This window comes from Canis aureus, chromosome 11 (assembly GCF_053574225.1).
Source record: "Canis aureus isolate CA01 chromosome 11, VMU_Caureus_v.1.0, whole genome shotgun sequence".
In the NCBI taxonomy this organism is placed as follows: Eukaryota; Metazoa; Chordata; class Mammalia; order Carnivora; family Canidae; genus Canis; species Canis aureus.
In genome coordinates this window covers 29286886-29306836 of record NC_135621.1, presented here as the reverse complement: position 1 = coordinate 29306836, position 19951 = coordinate 29286886, and the positions used below count along the sequence as shown (strand labels likewise).

Sequence of the window (19951 nt, the reverse complement as noted above, 5' to 3'; positions counted from 1 at the left end):
ACCCTCCATGGCAGTCTCCTCTGCCCACATAAGGGGAAGGGAGATCGGACTGTGCAAGAACAGGGTAGGGACAAGGGAGGCAACAGAGAGAGCAGATGCACAGGAGAGCAGGATGGCAGCTATGCCAGTGCTGAGGGGGTGTGGGGGGGCGGCTGCTCTGGCACAGCTGTGGTTCATACAAAAACCTTCCCAATCACGAAACTGAAAATCAGGTTGTTTGTACAGATGGGCACTGGGGGTCTGGGTGGAGCAATTCCTGCTTTTCCTTGTATACTTTCATCGTATTTTCATCTTTCTTGCTTGAATTTCTTTTCACTAGGTTCACATATTATTTTTTCAATTAAAAAACAAAACCAGGTAGTTCTTTCTGCCCATGGTCCTGTCTCACACCTTTTGCATGAAAATAAACAAAAAAACAAAACAGTATTACAAAGAGAGCCAGAAGGTTTTATTTCCTCACTTGAGGCCCACCAGCTCTAAGGGGAGGCTCTGTCCTCACTCCTGGCCCAGTGGCCAGTCACCACGGGGTCCCACCTGCTGGGTCCCGGGACACAGCAAGGCCAGGGCTTCTAATGGGAGAGACAGCTTACAAGTCCACCAACTGCTGTCTCCAGAGGTTAGCTCCAACTCCTGTGAGCCCGGGGGACCTAGCTGGGCCTGTTGATGGGCTGGAGACATGGCAAAGAGGCCCGACCCAAGGGCCAGCCCCACCACGCACAGCTCTGCTCTTCCTTGGGCACATTTCTTAACTTCATGGAAGTTCGGTTTCTTTTCTTTTCTTTTTTTTTTAAGATCTTATTTATTTATTTGAGACAGCAAGAAAGTAAGCAAGAGCACAGCCAGAGGGAGGAGCAGAGAAAGAGGGAGAAGCCGACTCCCTGCTGAGCAGGGAGCCCAATGCAGGACTCGATTCCGGGACTCCAGGATCATGACCTGAGCCCAAGGCAGACGCTTAACCCACTGAGCCACCCAGGCGCCCCAGAAACTCAGTTTCTTTGCCAAAGAGAAGATAATGACTCCACCCACAGAGGCTATTTTGAGAATTAACTGGCACACACAACAGTCAAGGGCCAGACACGAGACCAGCATGCAACAAAGGATAGCTACTGACAAGAGAGTGTGTGCGTGCCATCTGCACGGAGGCAGGCTCTGTGGGGCACTGTGCTGGGCACTTAGCCGGCTCTCAGGAAGGATGGAGTTCACGAACAGTGCATGTGGAAGTCCTTTCCCTGTGAGCCAATCATAAGACATGAACGCATATTTTCTGGAAAGTAGTTCCTTTCTGATGCCAGGGCAGAGAAGGACATGACCTTTAAAAGAATCTTCCTGCTCTGGGTAATCAAATACTGTCTGGTAGTCTGTCTTTTCCATCTAATACATAAAGTAGCCTTTCATGACATCACTCCCATCTACTTGTCTACAATTTTTATTTTCATTTTTCAGCCCAATAATCAAACATTTACACAGGGGTATATCTGGTGCTAAGGTCGGATGGAGCTTGGAGTACCTGTAAAGAGCTAAGCTCAGGTCCCAGTGGACCATAAGCCTCTCTAGGCAGGGCTGAAATGAATTCACCCAGCCTAGGGCTGGGCTCAGTAGGGCCTTGGAATAAGCCAAACCAAACTGATTGGCTGGGCTGGGCCTCTGGTTTATCTTGGTGGGATGGAGGACCTCCCTAGGGTGGCCACAGCACAGTGGCTGAGGATGTGTCTCCTCGACGAGCAAGAGGGGGGAAGAGGGGAGAGGAGGGTACACCCTCCAGGAAGCAGCTCAAGACCAAATGACGACAACAAGGTGTTGCCAGATCTGGTCACCCTGCGCCCCACCTCCCCCTACAAGCTCACCTGCAGCACCTGGGAATTGTCACCCTGGACGGCGTAATGAAAGGCCGTCTCTCCGTTGTTGTCAGTGACATCCATCTGGGCGTGGCAGTACTGCACCAGCTCCACCAGGATCTCCCCGTCACCCTTGCGGCAGGCCAGGTGCAGGGGGGTGCAGCCCTCCTCATTCTCCCTGTTATTGGCACAGCTGCGGAGGGTAGGGGTGGGGGATGGGCACAGGAAGGAGGGGTGCTGAGAAACTTGGGCACAGAAGAGGGAAGTGGGCTGGCACTTGAGAGCATCCATGCCATGCTCAGGCTGGCTGGTTCAACCTTAGGGCGGATTCACAATTTATCTGTGACTGGTGTGATTTTATCAGTTGTTCACTGGCACACCTGTACAAGACGGCTCCTAGGGGCAAGCCAGTGTGAAGTGGGTGGCAGGGTGGCAAACCAAGGGTAGGAAGGCAGAAATCTCATTAACCTCAGGCAGTTCACCTAACCTTTTTGGGCTTCAATATCCTTATCTACAAAAAATAAAAATAAAAATAAATACAATAATGCCTGCCCTAGAAAAGGGGCGAACTGTGGGGAGGTTAAACACCACAATGTCCAAGTACAGGCCTGAAAACTATAAAGGTCAGTGAGGATTTCTGAGCCTGGGTCTTGGGAGCAGAACCAAGCTGTGGCCACCTCAGGGCAAGCAGGTGAGCCAGACTCCTGCAACAGGGCCCACACATGTCCCCTCTTGAGGGCACATCTACTGACGTAAGTATTGGCTGAAGGGCCATATGAAAGTAAGCGGTCCAGCCTCCAGGAGGGCAGCCAGATCTCTGTAAAGAGACACGGATCTGAGGCCTCTTCAGCACTCTCTAGCAGTGACCTAGCATGGATCACAACCTCTCTTGCTGGGAGGACAACACTTCCTGGGGGATGTTGCAAGGATTCAAGTTCATGGTGGGTATAAAATGACTACCATGGGCCTGGCACCTGTTGGGCCCTCCAGAAATACCACATTTCTCCTCCTGGCTTCAGTGAGCATTCCTAGGCTCCCTCTCCAAGGCCACACACTAGTTTCTTTCTAATCAAAGGCACGGGGCAACTTTTGACCTTATAGAGGGGAACTGAGGCAGGATGGAGAAACTCCCCAGAACCTGCCCATCCACATGCAGAAGCACATGCATGGTTCCCAGGGGTCCCACCCTCCTGGCCCACCTGATGATACGGCTGTGGTGGAAGCACTCTCGGATCCCCAGCTCCACTGCCAGGTGGGCGGCCGACCAGCTGGGGTGGTTGCGGATGAGGTCGGTCAGCTGCTGGAGGACCTCAGTGTGCAGGACGTGTTTGGAGCTCTCGTAGAAGGGCGGCAGCTGCGAAGAATACTGCTGGAAGTTCACAAGGGCATCCGCCTCTGTCTCCAGCTGGAAGAGTCTACAGAGAGGGGACACAGAAGACGACATGGAAGTGAGCCGTGTTGGCCCACACCCTGGCTGGAGTCAAAAGCCCTGGGTCTCCTACACAGGTGGCTGCCTGCCTCTGGCCGTGCAGTGACCCACTCCAGCTGGACTCCCCACTGCAAGCAAACATAGGCACGTGTGCACACACACACCTCCAAACGGAGCTAGGATTTTATTTTTGTTTAAAAAGATTTTCTTTCCTTTTTTTTTAATAAGCATATTTTATAATGCTTTTACATTTTATTTTAACAAAGCCCTGTCAATCCACTTTCTTTTTAAAAAAAGATTTTATTTATTTATTCATGAGAGGCACACAGAGAGAGGCAGAGATATAGGCAGAGGGAGAAGCAGGTTTCCTATGGGGAGCCCAATGCGGGACTTGATCCCAGGATCCTAGGATCACACCCTGAGCCAAAGGCAGATGCTCAACCGCTGAGCCACCCAAGTGCCCTCATATCCACTTTCTAATTTGACTATGAAATTGGAAAGCCCCAGCCTCAAGTCCTCAGCCCTCACACACAGCAGGAAGTAAATAAGCATTTAACTTAAATGTCCAGCAATGGAATATGATCTAAACTGTGGCACATCTATGTCATGGAATATTATGCAACCATTAAGATGCAATATTAAAAGAATAGTGAAATGTGATTTTGTAATGCTAAATAAAAAAGCAAGATACAAATCTTACATGATACAATGCGATCTAAAGTGTGTTAAAAAATATGTCCAAATGTACATGGTAGCACAGTAATTGAAATGTTCTTTATCTGTTCCTGAAGTTTCTGAATTTTCTACAATGAATTTATGTAATTTTATTTTTATTTTTTTAAGTAGGGTCCATGTCCAGTGCAGAGCCCAATGTGGGGCTCAAACTCATGACCCTGATATCAAGACCTGAGCTGAGATCAAGAGTCAGACACTCAACCAGTTGAGCCACCCAGGTGCTCATTCATAATGATTATAATTTTTATAATCAGAGAAAAAACTTGTGGGGTTCTTTTTTTTGAAAAACCAGTAAGATGGTGTCTTTGCCCTCTAACTCCCCCAAAGGAAAAGAATGATCATCATAAACCTTGTTCATTTCTAAAGAGTTGGGTTTAAGTTCCAAGTTTGCAATTAAGCTGCTGTGTGACCTTGGAAAAATGTCTTCCCTCTCTGAGACCTATTTATTTATTTTTGTTTTTGTTTTGTTTTGTTTTAAAGATTTTATTTATTCAAGAGAAACACAGAGAGAGAGGTACAGGCAGAATGAGAGGCAGGCTCCCCGCAGGGAGCCCAATGCAGGACTTGTTCCTGAAACTCTGGTCTCACACCCTGAGCTAAAAGCAGACGCTCAACCGCTGAGCCATCCAAGCATCCCTCTGAGCCTTATTTGAAACAAGAGACTTCTTTGTACCTGTCCCACCCACCTCACAGAGGTACTACGAGGATCAGATGGGATAACCAATTAATAGTACTTTTTTTTTTAAAGATTTTATTTATTTATTCATGACAGAGAGAGAGAGAGAGAGATACAGGCAGAGGGAGAAGCAGGCTCCATGCAAGGAGCCCGACGTGGGACTTTATCCCGGGTCTCCAGAATCACACCCGGGGCTGAAGGCAGTGCTAAACTGCTGGGCCACCCGGGCTGCCCTGTAATAGTACTTTAAAAACAGATAATCATGGGATGCCTGGGTGGCTCAGCGGTTGAGCACCTGCCTTTTGGCTCGGGTTGTGATCCCGGGATCCAGGATCGAGTCCCGCACTGGGCTCCCTGTGAGGAGCCTGCTTCTCCCTCTGCCTCTCTCTCTCAGTCTGTGTCTCTCATGAATAAATAAATAAATCTTAAAAAAAAAAAAAAAAAAAAACAGTTAATAACAATGATGGTTGACATTGAAGATTCTTGAAGGTCTGACCAGGGCTTTCAAAATGGAAGACCCAGGGCCAGCCAGGGTCTAGCCGAGGTGGTGCTCATAAAGTGTTGGCTCAACAAGGCTCATCTATTCTTTCCGAGAGTGCAATTGTTTAGTAAGCTTCTATTGAGAGTGTGTTCTGCACCTGCCATTGTTCTAAATGGAAGGGGTAAATCAATGAACAAAACAGATGACACGCCCTGCCTTCCTAGAGCCCCTGTTCTTAAGGGAAAGATCAACAAATGCGTAAGTTACAAATCAAAATAAGAAAGTACAATAAACAAACCGCCAGGGAGTATGTGCTAAAGAACAAACAAACATAGGAGGATATGGGAGGAAGTCTTCCCTCATTCTCCTTGGCTGGTTTTGTTTCATCTCGCCAACCTCTGCACCGCAGAGTGCTTCATGTTAAATGTTGCTGCCATGTCAGATATGACACTAAATGACAACTAAATTATAACACCAAATGACACTAAAAAGGACACTAAAAACTGATCACTGGATCTCACATTAATAAAACATTAATGACCTTGACAAAGTACTTTTGGTGGAAAGGTGGGAACCAGAGCCTGACAGGAGAGGGTCTGAGAAGGTATGGGATGTAAGAAATTGGAGAAGCAAGTATAGATGATACTTGTGAGGGGTTTTGCTGCAGAGGGGAGCAAACAGAGGTAGCTAATGGGGAAAGTGTAATCAGGCATCTAAACGCTAGTGAGACTAACCCAGAAGAAAATAGGATCTTCCACTCCCACACGGACAGACCTGGTAATGTGAATCAGACTGCCTCCTAGGGACAACTAGAAATGCTGGACAAAATGTAAAAGGCATCTGCTTGAGGCGCTGGATACCTAAGCAGATAGAGATGAAGTGTCAGGTTGGAAAGGATTATGGAAACCCAGGATGTGAGCCTGGTATTTAGGGCTGCTGTCACTTGAGAGGCTGGAGGGATATACCATAGCATCAGCAACCTCATGGGCTTGGGGGACAGAGATCAGAGGCCAGGGGAGGGCTCTGATGAACCCTCTTACTGTGGGTGGGGGTCCTGAACTAAGGCCTAAGTTGATCCACAGTAGACAGACCCTCCCAGAGACTGTAGCTCAACTCCAAATAATTTCTGCAGTTCCAGAAAATGGACTGAAATCACCCTCACTGATAACGTTCCCAAGTACGTGGGAGAAGCAAACACAAAAGAAACATTAAGAAGAAAGAAAGAAAGAAAGAAAGAAAGAAAGAAAGAAAGAAAGAAAGAAAGAAAGAAAAGAAAAGAAAAGAAAAGAAAAGAAAAGAAAAGAAAAGAAAAGAAAAGAAAAGAAAAGAAAGAAAAGAAAAGAAAAGAAAAGAAAAGAAAAGAAAAGAAAAGAAAAGAAAAGAAAAGAAAAGAAAAGAAAAGAAAACATTAAGCCAGGCTTCAAGGTCCAGCACATAATCAAAACTCACCAAGCACAGGAGGAGATACTACATGACACTAAAGAAAAACAACAGAAACAATGTATAATGGAAACACATCTGTAACTGGGAGGTGGAGAGCTGGAGGGGGCCTGCAAATACTGAAGTCATCTGACGCAGACTTTATTTTTTTAAAGATTCATGAGAGACACACACAGAAAGAGGCAGAGACATTGACAGAGGGAGAAGCAGGCTCTCTGTGAGGAGCCCAATGTGGGACTGGATCCCAGGACTCCGGGATCACACCCTGAGCCAAAGGCAGATGCTTTAACTGCTGAGCCACCCAGGCGTCCCTGACACAAACTTTAAAATAACTATGATAAGGGGTGCCTGGGTGGCTCAGTCAGTAGAGCATGAGACTATTGATCTTGGAGTAGTGAGTTCGAGCCCCACATTGGGGGTAAGTTGGTAGAGCTTATTTTAAAATATAAATAAATAAAATAACCGATACTATTCAAGAGGATAAAATAGAAGATTTAGAATTGAGGCAAAGAACTTGAAACTGGTGTACCTGGGTGGCTCAGTTGGTTAAATGTCTGTCTTCGGCTCAGGTCATGATCCCGAGGTCCTGGGATGCAGCCCCGGGTTGGGCTCCCTGCTCAGCAAGGAGCCTGCTTCTGCCTCTCCTCCCTGCTCAGGCTCTCTCTTGCTATCTCTGTCACTATCTCTGCCTCTCTCTCTCTCTCAAATAAATAAATAAAATCTTTAAAAACAAAAAATAAGGGGATGCCTGGGTGGTTCAGTGGTTTGGTGCCTGCCTTTGGCCCAGGGCATGATCCTGGAGTCCAGGGATCAAGTCCCACATTGGGCCTCCTACATGGAGCCTGCTTCTCCCTCTGCCTGTGTCTCTCATGAATAAATAAGTAAAATCTTTTAAAAAATAATAATAAAAGGAGGCACCTGGGTGGCTCAGTCAGTTTAGAGTCTGTCTTTCCCTTGGGTCATGATTCCAGGGCCCTGGGATCCAGCCCTGCATCAGGCAACCTACTTAGCAGGGCACCTGCTTCTGTCTCTCCCTCTGCCCCTGCCCCCTTTCTCTCTAATAAATAAATAAAATCTTTTAAAAATAAAATAAAAGAACTTGAAACTAGTTTAAACATGGGAATTACAGAATTAAAAAATATAATTGCCAAAATGAAGAACCTAGGGGTCAGGTATAAAAGCAGACTGGACAATGCTAAAGAGAAAACTAGTGAACAGGAAGACAGGACAGAAAAGAGAGTAAACAGAATAGAACCTGGAGAGCCAGAGGATGGAAAATGCAGGAAAGTGGATAAAAGCCATAAAATACGTAATGAAGAGATCTACCATACAGATAAGTGGAGTCACAAAAGCAGAAGAGAAAAGGAACTGGAGAGAAGCCATATTTGAAGGGTTGATGTCTGTGAACTTTTCAAAATTGATTTTTAAAAAATGTCATGGCCATTGAAAATATGTATGAGCCCTCCTGCACACATGGGTGTGCACGCACACATACAGAAATCCACTTAGGGATCTTGTAAAGGTTTTAGAACAGGGCCCCCAAGCTCTGATGCTGCTCCCATTGAAACATGAGGTCTCATATCATTATCCCATGACGTCTCTTTACCTTTTAATATGGCTCTGCAATTGCTTTACCAATAGACTATTCACAGAAATGATGCTGCCCTAGTGTCCCAGGCCTTAAGAGACTGGAAGTTTCTACCTCTTTTTTCTTGGGACCCAGCTATCATGGCACGGAAACTGACACAACCCGCAGGGATGACTCTTGGTCCTGGACCCTTAGCCCTGGATGAACTCCCAGTCAACAGCCAGCAGCAACTTGCCAGTGGTGAGTGAGTCATCTTAGGAGTGGATCCCACAGTCAAGACACCCTAGCTCATGCCATGTAAAGTGGAAGAGAGCTTTTCCCACTGAACTCTGCTCAAATTGCAGATTTGTGGTCTAAATAATAGATCGTTGTTTTAAGCCATGAAGTTTTGGGATGGCTTGTTACACAGCAGTAACTGAGGAGGACATGTATTGGTCACATATTGCTGAAACACAGGAACAATTGACACATGTACCAAATTACAATGGCTATAAACAAAATGTGAAGAAAAATATTAAAAACAACAGAGGAAAAATTTATCTTCAAAGACTGACGCCGGCTTCTCAGCAGTGGACACCAGAGATAATGGAATCACATTCTCAAAGAGCTAAAGAAAAGTAAATACCGATGAGAATTCTGTAGGTAGCATGCTTCCCTTTAGGTCTGAAGTTAAAGTAAAACCTTTCACTAGTCAGGGGTGCCTGGCTGGCTCAGTTGGTAGAGTATGTGACTTTGGATCTCAGAGTCCCATGAGTTCAAGCCCCATGCTAGATGTAGAGATTACTTAAAATAAATAAGTAAAATGTTTCTAGTCAACAAACAAAGAGAAAAAGAGAGAGGCTTTGTCATTAGCAGACCTATAAGATAGGAAATATAAAAGGATTTTCTTGAGGTAGAAGGAATTTAATCCTATATGGATGGTTTAAGATCCAGGAAAAAAAATGAAATGGTAAATATGTGGGTGAATCTAAATAAGCATTGGCATAATGTCTTGCTGGGTTTAAAATAAAAGTAGAATTATACACACACACACACACACACACACATATACACACACATCTGGGAAGAAATGGGGTTAAAAAGTCCTAATTTCTTGTTCTGGAAGACACTAAAGTACCAATTATACTTCAGTAAGGCCAAGGATGTGTATTACAATCTCTCAGGTTCTATCAAGAACTGTGAAGGTTTCAGATTTTGCCCTACTTGCAAACCAACAAGTTAGCCCGACACAGTTTCATGAATACTGGCAGAAGAAACAAGATTCTTGGATCAAAGACAAAGGGCAATTTATTACTCACAGCCCCAGCAGTGGCCAGTTTCAGCATTTGTGCCAATTCCCTGGGATCTAGTTCCCACAGGGTGACACGAAGAGGGCCAGGTGACACCTGCTCATGTTGTGCTAGGAGAGAGAAACCCTGAGTGTACAGAACTTGAATCTTCTACCATGGTTAATAAGCAGATCTGTCAAAGCTTTGCTCTGGAGGATGATACGATCTTTATTACCCAAGAGAGTAAGCAAACCTCCCCTCTGCTCCAGGGAAAGACCTGATCTCTATCTTCTAAGGATGCTTGCTATGCAAATATCCTTGTAACGATAGCCTGGAACAAAAGAAGTCAATGTCTCTGCTTGCAAGATGTACAGACCGAGGAGAAATCCACGAACTGCCCCCCAACAGCTATCACTAAAAGAGAATAACAGAATACATAACTTCCAAATTGACAGGGAGGGAACAAACAAGATCATAAGAAAATGCTTGATCATGAATTGCAAAACCATTATGCTAAGTGAAAAACAAAAAAATCATTTGACTACACGCTGTATTATTAAAAGGCAGAACCAGAGTACTAGAAAGCAGATTAGTGTTTGCCAGGGGCTATGGTGGGTGCAGGGGACTTGGTGCAAAGGAGCATAGAGGGAATTTTGGAGAACACAGAATGTTCAGTATCTTGACTGCCATGATGGCATGTGGGCACACACCTGTACCAAAACTCACCAAATGCTACATTTCTATTCTTTTCTTTTTTTTAAGATTTTTATTTATTCATTCATGAGAGACACAGAAAGAGAGAGGCAGAGACACAGGCAGAGGGAGAAGCAGGCTCCATGCAGGGAGCCCAATGTGGGACTCGATCCCAGAACTCCAGGACCACGCCCTGGGCCAAAGGCAGAGTGCCCAACCTGAGCCACCCAGGTGTCCCCCAAATGCTACCCGCTATGATAAATTTCATTTTTTGAAAGCTGCATCTGAGTAAAGCTATCTAACACAAAACAAAAAACTAGATGCATACAAAGACAAAAAGAAAATAAAACAGGCAGAACAACAACAAGAAAATAGCAAGATGACAGGTTTAGACTCAAATATATCAGAATTATATTAAGCAGAAATAAACTAAATGTTCCAAGTCATTATAAGGAATAATAGACAAGGATAATAGGAGGGAAAGAAAAGACAACTCCACATTCTCAACAACATTAAAATACAAAGAAATTATATATATATATACACCCATATAGATATATAATATATACATATATTATGCAATATAATACTAATTTTTTAAAAAGCCCATGAAGCTATATGGATATGAGACAAAGCAGAATTTATTTTTTTTTTTAATTTTTTTTTTTATTTATTTATGATAGTCACAGAGAGAGAGAGAGGCAGAGACACAGGCAGAGGGAGAAGCAGGCTCCATGCACCGGGAGCCCGACGTGGGATTCGATCCCGGGTCTCCAGGATCGCGCCCTGGGCCAAAGGCAGGCGCCAAACCGCTGCGCCACCCAGGGATCCCCGACAAAGCAGAATTTAAAGTAAAAAGCATTACCAGAAACAAAAAGCATTACTGGAAACAACTCACAGTTTCAACCCACTAGGAAAATATGGCAATTATAAATTAAATGTGCACTTCATAATAAAGCTTCAAAATTAAGTCAAACTTGACAAAAAAATTTTTAAAAAGGATATCTTTTAAAACAACCAAATCGGCAGCCTGGGTGGCTCAGTGGTTTAGCGCCGCCTTTGGCCCAGGGTGTGATACTGGAGACCCTGGATCGAGTCCCACGTCGGGCTCCCTGCATGGAGCCTGCTTCTCCCTCTGCCTGTGTCTCTGCCTGTCTCTCGCTCTGTGTGTGTCTCATGAATAAATAAATAAAATCTTTAAAAAAATAAAAGAAAAGAAAAAGAAAACAACCAAATCATCCATAATTCCATAAAAAAACCCCCAACTAAACAAATCTACCATCACACTGAAATATTTTAATAACTTTTACTACTCATAAACAATGAAACAAAAAAAAGTCCTTATTGGATCTAGAATCAGTAAACCTGACCTGGCAGGCATATATGACAACACTATTCCTACCAGCTACAGAATACACGTTCTTTTCCAGCCACATGAACCAAAGTCAGAAATACTGGACATAAGCTGGGCCATAAAGTACACGTGAGCAAATTTCGAAGAAAATATTTGGACCATGTTCTCCGACCATGATGAAACTAAGCAAAAGATGGATAACAAAAAGAGAATGAAAAGTTTCCCATACATTTGAAAATGAAGCAAGATACATATAAGCTATCCACAGTTCAAGCAAGCAAGAGGTCATGGAGAAATTTAGGAAATGTTTTTAGTCGGTGGTAATGTAAATATTCTGTATCATGCGAAGGAACCTTCCACCTCTGGACTGGGCAGAGGAGCTTATAGCAAACTAGCAGCCCCACTAGGCTGGGCAGAGCGAAGCCGGCATCCAGAGCTGTCAAGGAGGCCAGAACTTGAGGAAACCCCAGGGAAGTGAGCCCAAAGCTCTGCATGCAATCTTCTCTCCTAAGCTAGGCAGAGCAGGATGTCAAGAAACGGAACAGAAAACAGCAGCAGAAGAGGACCCAGAGTGGAGCGGAAACTGTGGCGGTCTTTCAGTCCTTGCGACACAGACATTCAAGTTCAAGGCCCGCCAGGTGGAGGGACCGTAGTAAACCAAGGCCTTCAGCTGAGGCCTGAGAACATCTACCCCCTGACGGTAGGGGTGATGACCCAGGAGTCAATTCCAGGCAGATAATCAATCTAGTCACCAAAGGCAAAACAATAAAGTTTCTGGAAGATACTACAGAGAAATATCCTCCACCCCTCCTGGTAGAGAAGGACTTTGCTAAACAGTACATGAAAGCAAATGGAAAAGATGAGTGACTCTAACTTCCTTGAGACTAAGAACTCTTGTTTATCCAGAGACAGTGTGGAGAAAGCACAACAGCAAGCCACTAGGGCATGGCTGCAACACACGTAACCAACAGCAGGTGTGTACCTGAAGAGAGATGCTAAAGCTCTGTAAGAAAAAGAACCCTATGTTTTAAGTGTTCAAGGGTACTGGAGCAGCTACTTCACTGAAGGGCCAAATGGTTCATCAACTTATCCACAGGTGCTCAAACTCATATGTCACCAGGCCAAGGCACACCAAAGCCACAATAACACACCACAACACACCCAACAGAATGATACTCTTTTTTTAACTAGCAACACAGGATATGAAGCAACAGGAATCTCCTTCACGGCCAGGAGGAAACCAGATGGGCATTATCCGCTGAAGTTGAGGAGGTGTATGGAGTCAGCTCACCAATTCCACTCCCCGAGACATGCCTGACAGGCGTGCATATGCGCACCAGGAAAAGTAAAGCTGCCCAAATCCCCATCAGTGAATGAATAGAGGCTGTGATGTAGTTAACACAGTGGAACTGTCCTGCACAGAAGTCGGACTGGTTATATGCAAAAACATACATAAATCTCACAAACAGAGGCACCGGGCAGCTCAGCAGTTGAGCATCTGCTCTTGGCTCAGGTTGCAATCCTGGGGTCCTGTGATGGAGTCCGGTGTTGGGCTCCCAGCAGGGAGCCTGCTTCTCCCTCTGCCTCTGTCTCTGCCTCTCTCTGTGTCCCTCATGAATAAATAAATAAAATCTTTAAAAAAACAATTAATAAAAAAAATAAAATAAAAATAAAAAACCAATTAATCAATCTCACAAAGTGCTGAGCAAACAAGCCAGGCACAGAAGCAACTGCCATACAAGCCAGGTTCAGGGTTACCTTTGGAGGGCAAGGGAGCAAAAGAGGGGGTTTCTGGGGCACAGCAGTGTTTTGACACGAGTGCTGGTTCAAGGTATCCGTGATGCGTCACTGAGCTATGCGTACTTTTCCATGTGTGGCATAGTTCCCTATTTTTAACCAGTTTAGAGAGAGAACAGGAGGAGGGAATCAGGGACAGCTGAATAGAGGCTGTGCCTGGGGAGGAACGTGGAAGCAAGAATGAAATTACAAAAAAAAAAAAAGAGAGAAGACAGCCTACTTGTATAGCAATGGAAAATACCTAGTCAAGAGGGGGAAGTCGGGGAGGAGAGAAGAAAGAAATGCTGACTTGATGTCCTGAAGGGGATGAAGGGATGCTGACCTTGATGGGAAGGGACCAGCCTCTACAGTGACAACAGGGAGGCACAGTGTGTGGGTGCAGGTGTGGGCAGCACAGGGTGGGGGCGCTCACCAGCTACAGGTAAGCACAGAGTGGGGGAGGAGGGAGAAGGAAGGAGGAGGAGAAGGGAGGAGGGAGAGGGACAGAGGAGGAGGTAGAGGAGAGGGGGAAGGGAGGGGAGGGGAAGGTAGGGAAGGGGAGGGGGAGGAGGAGGAAGGGAAGGAAGAGGGAAGGAGAAGGGAGGAGAGGGAAGGAGAAGGGAAGGGAGGGGAGGGGAGGAGGAGGGAGGGGAGGAGGAAGAGGGAAAGAGGAGGAAGAGGGAAGGAGAAGGGAGGGGAGGAGAGGAGGGAAGGGAGGAGGGAGGGGAGGAAGAGAGAGGGAAGGAGAAGGGAGGGGAGGAGAGGAGGAGGGAGGGGAGGAAGAGAAAGAGGGAAGGAGAAGGGAGGGAGGGGAGGAGGAGGGTGGGGAGGAGGAGGAAGAGGGAAGGAGAAGGGAAGGGAGGGGAGGAGGAGGGAGGGGAGGAGGAGAAAGAGGGAAGGAGAGGAGGGGAGGAGGAGGGAGAGGGAGGGAGGGAGAGGGGAGGTAGGAGGTGAAGGACAGGGTGCAGCCAGCCTGCTGAGGAGTGAAAGCAATCAGCATGGAGGGGAGCCCCACCAGCCATTGGAGAACTGGAATTAACTAGTGTTGGGTTTTTGCCAAGCAAATGTGACAAAGAGAGAAGTGAGAAAGCAGGGAGGGTATGCAAGGGTGTGATCGTAATGACAGGCGCCGAGTTCCAGCAGAGCAAGAAGTGAAGTACTGAGAGGGACAGACCATGGCAGGGACAGGGACCACGGTGGGGACAGGGACCGCGGTGGGGACGGCTGGGTCTGTGGCTGCAGGGAGAGGAGAGAGATTTCTCTCCCAATCACAGGATGGTGTGAATTTCAAGGCTGGTGGGCAAGGGCCACCCTTCCCATCCCACCTCCAGACCCAGTGGGGGAAACACCAGAAGAGAAATCGCTTGAGGCCCTCAGGGGAGAACCAGGTTTGGTTTAGAGCTAGGGATGAAAGAGATTCAGAGAAAAAGTGGAGGACCTGCAGGACTCATAAGGCTGTCTTAAAAAAAAAAAAAAAAAAGGCTGTCTTCCCTTTCTTCTAGAACTGCGCCCCCAGACAAAAGCCAGCTGGCATCAGCTCTGGGGAGCCTTTGCCTTGGCTGGAATGGTCTGTGGATGAGCCTCAGGGAGGCAGTGAACTTCAGGAAATAGCACACAAATGTGTGTCTGTGCATTTGGAGGTGGAAGGTTTCCCCGGGACGTTCAGTGGGGTCCTGGACCAACAAATGGGCAAAGAACCATTAGGCTAGAGAGGTAGCTAACTCCCCCGCTTCGGGGCCGAGCACCAGCCCTCCCTCACCGGTCCTCCCAAGGGCTCCTCCTCCATCCCTGTCGCTCTGTGCCCACCCCTGATGTGCCTCTCCCTGCAGAGCCCTTGCTCCAGGTGAAATCTGCCTCCCCCTTTTAGGTCCATCTCCCACCCAACTACCCCCAGAGGCCCCTTCCGACCCTTCCTAGCAAACACGCGTCTAGCTTCAGTGGACATGGGTCAATCGCCCACTGAACAAACACTCAGCATGGACCTGCCAAGTGTCTGGCACCGCAATGGGCATTAAGGGAAATGACTCAGACCCCGAAGCTGTCCCTCAGGAGCCCTGCGGTCTAGTGGGGAGACAGATGTACAAACAGACACAAGGTGCTCCAAGGCAAGGGGGAGCGACAGAAGTACGGATCTGAGGGGGAACCAGCTCACAGAGCAGGGCGGTAGGGAAGCCAGGACAAATAAAGGAGTGTGAAAAGGTGAGGTCTGTTTGGGGGAACCTAAGACCTTTACTAGTTCCCATTATAACAGTTATCCCCCTGCAGGCTGCTTAGGGACCTACCTTTTCTGGCTACTGCCTGAGCCCCTGGAGGACAGAGCTGCTATATTCAGCTCTGCTGGGAGAGGCTGGGCTGTGGGCTGGATAAATGGGGAAGGAGCAAGCACAGGGTCCAAGGCCGGGTCCCAGGCCACTCAGCATGTCTGAGGAGCTGACCAGCAGCTCCATTTTGGAGGGCGTCAAAAACCAGTCCCATTTCCAGAAGCAAAGATCACATGTCGCACGTGCTTTGATCATTGTTTCTGGGATCCCTGGCAAGTGCAGCCCTGTTTCTGCTGAGATACCAGTGATGAGCTGGCAGGTTTCATCAAATATCACATGCCACTAGCAAATGTCAGTAGTAAATGATTAATTCGTAGCAGGAACATTAAGTATGGGTGATTATCATCACGTACACACACTGCTACCAGGGACCACCCTGGGGCCCACACAGAAGAGCCAGGGCTCTGGACCATATCCCAGGCTGGGGCGGGAGGTGGGGAGCAGGATGAGCCCGGGGGAGGAGAGTCCTGCCCAGTGCCACACTGCAAAGTGGCCCTAGTGGAGAGAAGGAAGAGGTGGGTCTGGAGTTAGAATGCTGGATCTGAACCCCAACTCCATGGCTCACCAGCTATGTGAGTTGAGCAAGTTACTGAAATTCTTTGAGGGGCGTTTCCTCTTCTGTAGGATGGGGTAATACCCCCACTTCTGGGCTGTTTGTGAGCACGTGCTCAGTTAATATTTAGACCCTGATGCCTCACACACAGTAGGAGATACTATTCTTGTTGATGTTGCCCTCAGTAACCGCCAGGGCCCGATCTCTCCACCCAGTACGGATACTGGGGATAAGGGGTCACAGGTGGTTAGGTAATAAAACCCAAGTATTCAAAGTATTCAGAAGATGCTGACTCCCTCCCCTCCCCACCCCCCCCCCCAAGTGCTGCGGCTGCATGAGGAACAGGGACATATCTACCTGGAGCCTGAGCACACCTCGGCATTTCCCTTGCACACAATGCTGGACTCTGGGGAAGTTTGGAGCTCTCCAGGCAGAAGGGGACCTTTAAAAGACAACCCCAGGCACCTGGGTGGCTCAGTGGCTGAGCATCTGCCTTCAGCTCAGGTCGTGATCCCAGGGTCCTGGGATCGAGTTCTGCATTGGGCTCCTCACCAGGAGCCTGCTTCTCCCTCTGCCTGTGTCTCTGCCTCTCTCTGTGTGTCTCTCATGAATAAATACATAAAATCTGAAAGAAAGAAAGAAAGAAAGAAAGAAAGAAAGAAAGAAAGAAAGAAAGAAAGAAAGAAAGAAAGAAAGAAAGAAAGAAAGAAAGGAAGAAAGAAAGAAAGAAAAGAAAGAAGGAAGGAAGGAAGGAAGGAAGGAAGGAAGGAAGGAAGGAAGGAAGGAAGGAAGGAGAAAGAAAGAAGAAAGAAGAAAGAAAGAAAGAAAGAAAGAAAGAAAGAAAGAAAGAAAGAAAGAACGAAAGAACGAACCTCAGGGGCACCTGGGTAGCTCAGTCGGTTGGATGGCCAACTCTTGATCTCTGCTCAGGGCACGATCTCAGGGTTCTGGGATCAAGCCCCACATCCTGTCTTGGGCTCCCACTCAGCAGGGAGTCTGCTCCAGGATTCTCCTTCTCCCTCTGCCCCTCCCCCTGCTCACGCTATTTCTCTCTCTTATAAATAAATAAATCTTAAAAAAAAAAAAAAAAAAAAAAAAAGACAGAACCTCAGCACCTAGAGGAAGTCTAGTAAACCAAACCTTTCTTCTAAAACTTCAGGGGAGGGCAGCCCCGGTGGCGCAGCGGTTTAGCGCTGCCTTCAGCCCAGGGTGTGATCCTGGAGACCCAGGATCGAGTCCCACGTCGGGCTCCTGCATGGGGCCTGCTTCTCCCTCTGCCTGTGTCTCTGCCTCTCTCTCTCTCTCTCTCTCTCTCTGTCTGTCATGAATAAATAAATAAAATATTTTTAAAAAATAAATAAATAAAACTTCAGGGGGCTGGGAGTGGCAGGGAGACCCCGGAGATGGCTGCCCCTAGAAGCCCAGGCCCTCACTCTGTGGTCACACCCCAGGCCTTGGCATTGCTATTTCTGCAACTCTTCATAACCGCCCCTCCTGCTTCCCAGCTCACTCCCTTGACTGCCTTGAATCCAACAAGCCTCTAGTCCTGGAGAGGGGACGCGGCACACATCGGGCCTCTGCCAATATTGCTGAAGCTGTGTGAATACGTCACCCTCATGGCACAAACCTATGGGTGCCAGGCTCCTTGCTGGGTGCTGGGGGTTGTACTGGGGCAAACAAGACAGACACAGCTGCTACTCTCATGGGGTTTGTGGTCTACCAGGAAGGTGGTCTACTGAGCATGGGGATGGAGTACTACAGGACACGAAGCAGCAGTGCCTACTCTAGCTTGAAGGTCAGGCAAAGGTGAGCAAAAGTGAGGCAGGCCAAGAAGGGGTGAATATTCTAGGCCAATGACATAAGAGTCTAGGTGAAGGCCGGAACACAGGGTGGTAAGAGCTGAGACCAGGGGGGAAAGCAAGGCTTGATCACATGAGCCCTTTCAACCTGAGCTAAGCAGGTGATAGGTTAAGGAAATAGGGAGTTCTTCAAAAAGTGAGGCAGGGGAGTGAGCGACCAGATTTGTCTTCTAGAAAGATCACTCTGACAGCAACTTGGAAGAAGATGTGAGGAGAGCAAGACTACAGGCCAAGCAACAGGCTGGGAAGCAGAGTGCAGCTGGAGTCTGTGTGTACAATGACCGTGGTCTACAAAGAGAACCAGCAGCAAAATGGAGAAAACAAGAGCCCGGATTTTGGACTGGCAGGTGGCTGGGATACAGGCCACACTTCCCAGCCTCCCTTGCAGTTAGTTGTGGCCATATGACTAGGTCCTGGCCAATGGGATTCAGATGGAAGGCATGTGTGCCACTTCCAAGAAGCCCCTTAAACCTTCCTGCTGACTGGAAAGGTGGCTGTGATGCCTGGATCTGGCGTGGCCACCTGGGACCATGCAGTGGCCTACAGAACGAAGGCCACACATGGTGGAGCAACAAGACAGCAAGAGCCTGGGCCCCTGGGGCCTCGGGGGGAGCAGAACTGCCACACTAGCCCCCTCTGCAGCGGTTGTCACTTAGGAGAAAACTAAAATGCCATCCTGTTTGGGGACTATTGTGTTGGGCTTCCTATCACTCAAGCCAAACCCAAACATAATTGATGGAGAAGGAACAGCAGATTCAAGATATGTTTGGCAGGGGAGCCCAACCGAATTCAGTAAGGACCTGGATCTGCGGTGGAGGGAGCCCGAAGAATCAGGGATTGATCCCGGGCTTCTGGGCTACACAGCGTGTACAGGGATGGTGATGCCATCTGCTGAAGCAGAAATGCTTGGGTGGGAGCAGGTGAGAAGAAGAAAAAGAGTCCAAAGCCAAGTGAGGGATGTCAGGAATTCTGAGAGGAGATGCGTGCTTGGCTTGAAACCCCACCCAACGCTCCCTGTTCTGTCCAAACACACAGAAAACACAGCGGCACAGAAAAAAGAAATGGCTTAGGAGCCAGAAGACACAGATTCTGTTTCTTCACTGCTTCCCATGCAACCTTGAATGACTCACTTATCCTCCTGCATCTCTGTTTTCTTATCTGTAAAATGGGATACTGCCTTCCTTGCTTACCTCGACAGGTCATCGGAGGATGTGCTAATATACCATACTATAATGTGCCCCCCAATTAAGGGTAAATAAACATGTAGCTAATAAACTGCTGGCAAAGAGTTTAACTCCCTGGGATGGAAGTCTGCCTGCAGTGGGGCTTGAGCTTGCTGGGACAGATCTGGAATCCTATTGAGAGACACTGACAGCTGCCAGGACTTGGTGATGGCAGTTGGTGGAGCCCCCAGGGCAGCAACTGAAAAGTAAGGCTGAGTGGCCCTCCAGAGAGTGGACCCACTGCCCTGCTCAGCTGTGCATTCCCATCAGCAGCCCTCAGCTTGTGAGCCTACAGAGAGGTTCCAGAGCCACAGGTGGAAACCTGCCCTGTCCTGACCAAGGCCAGCCAGATGGCCATCAGCTCAGGCCCACCTGTGCCCACAGTGTGCACCACCTCTGTCGTGTCAAAACTGGTGTCCGGACTAGCTGCTGAGCCCAACAGCCCACTGTGGAGGCTTCCGCCTCAGTTCCCTGTGGGACTAGACATGAATTCTCCCGATTGGCCTCCTCTACTCTCTTCCTGTTGGGTGGATCCTGACTCCCAGTTTGCCACTTTCTGAGACTCCTGCTGCCGCGCCTCCTCAATTGGAATGACCCTAGAGGTTCCCTCCAGCCTCAATTTTTGCCAAAGCCCTGCGCCCACTGGGGATCCAGTCCCGGGGCCATCAGCCCTTGGGTACCCCCTGACCCCCCTTGCCTCTGCATGTCTAGAACGACCTT

General features: G+C 47.8%; 1 protein-coding gene across 7 annotated transcripts in view; it reads right to left on the bottom strand.

The window, feature by feature from the left end:
- Nucleotides 1–19951, bottom strand: part of PLA2G6 (phospholipase A2 group VI) — a 60216-nt gene that overhangs the window by 28143 nt on the left and 12122 nt on the right. For 6 of the 7 annotated variants that reach the window (XM_077914561.1, XM_077914558.1, XM_077914562.1 and 3 more), the window contains 2 exons: nucleotides 3035–3250; nucleotides 1845–2028 (listed from right to left, as the gene is read on the bottom strand). In XM_077914561.1, the coding sequence (XP_077770687.1) occupies nucleotides 1845–2028; nucleotides 3035–3250 (400 nt within the window). Of the gene's footprint in view, nucleotides 1–1844; nucleotides 2029–3034; nucleotides 3251–19951 lie in introns of those variants that run through there. The other variant, XM_077914564.1, reaches the window with a different exon arrangement.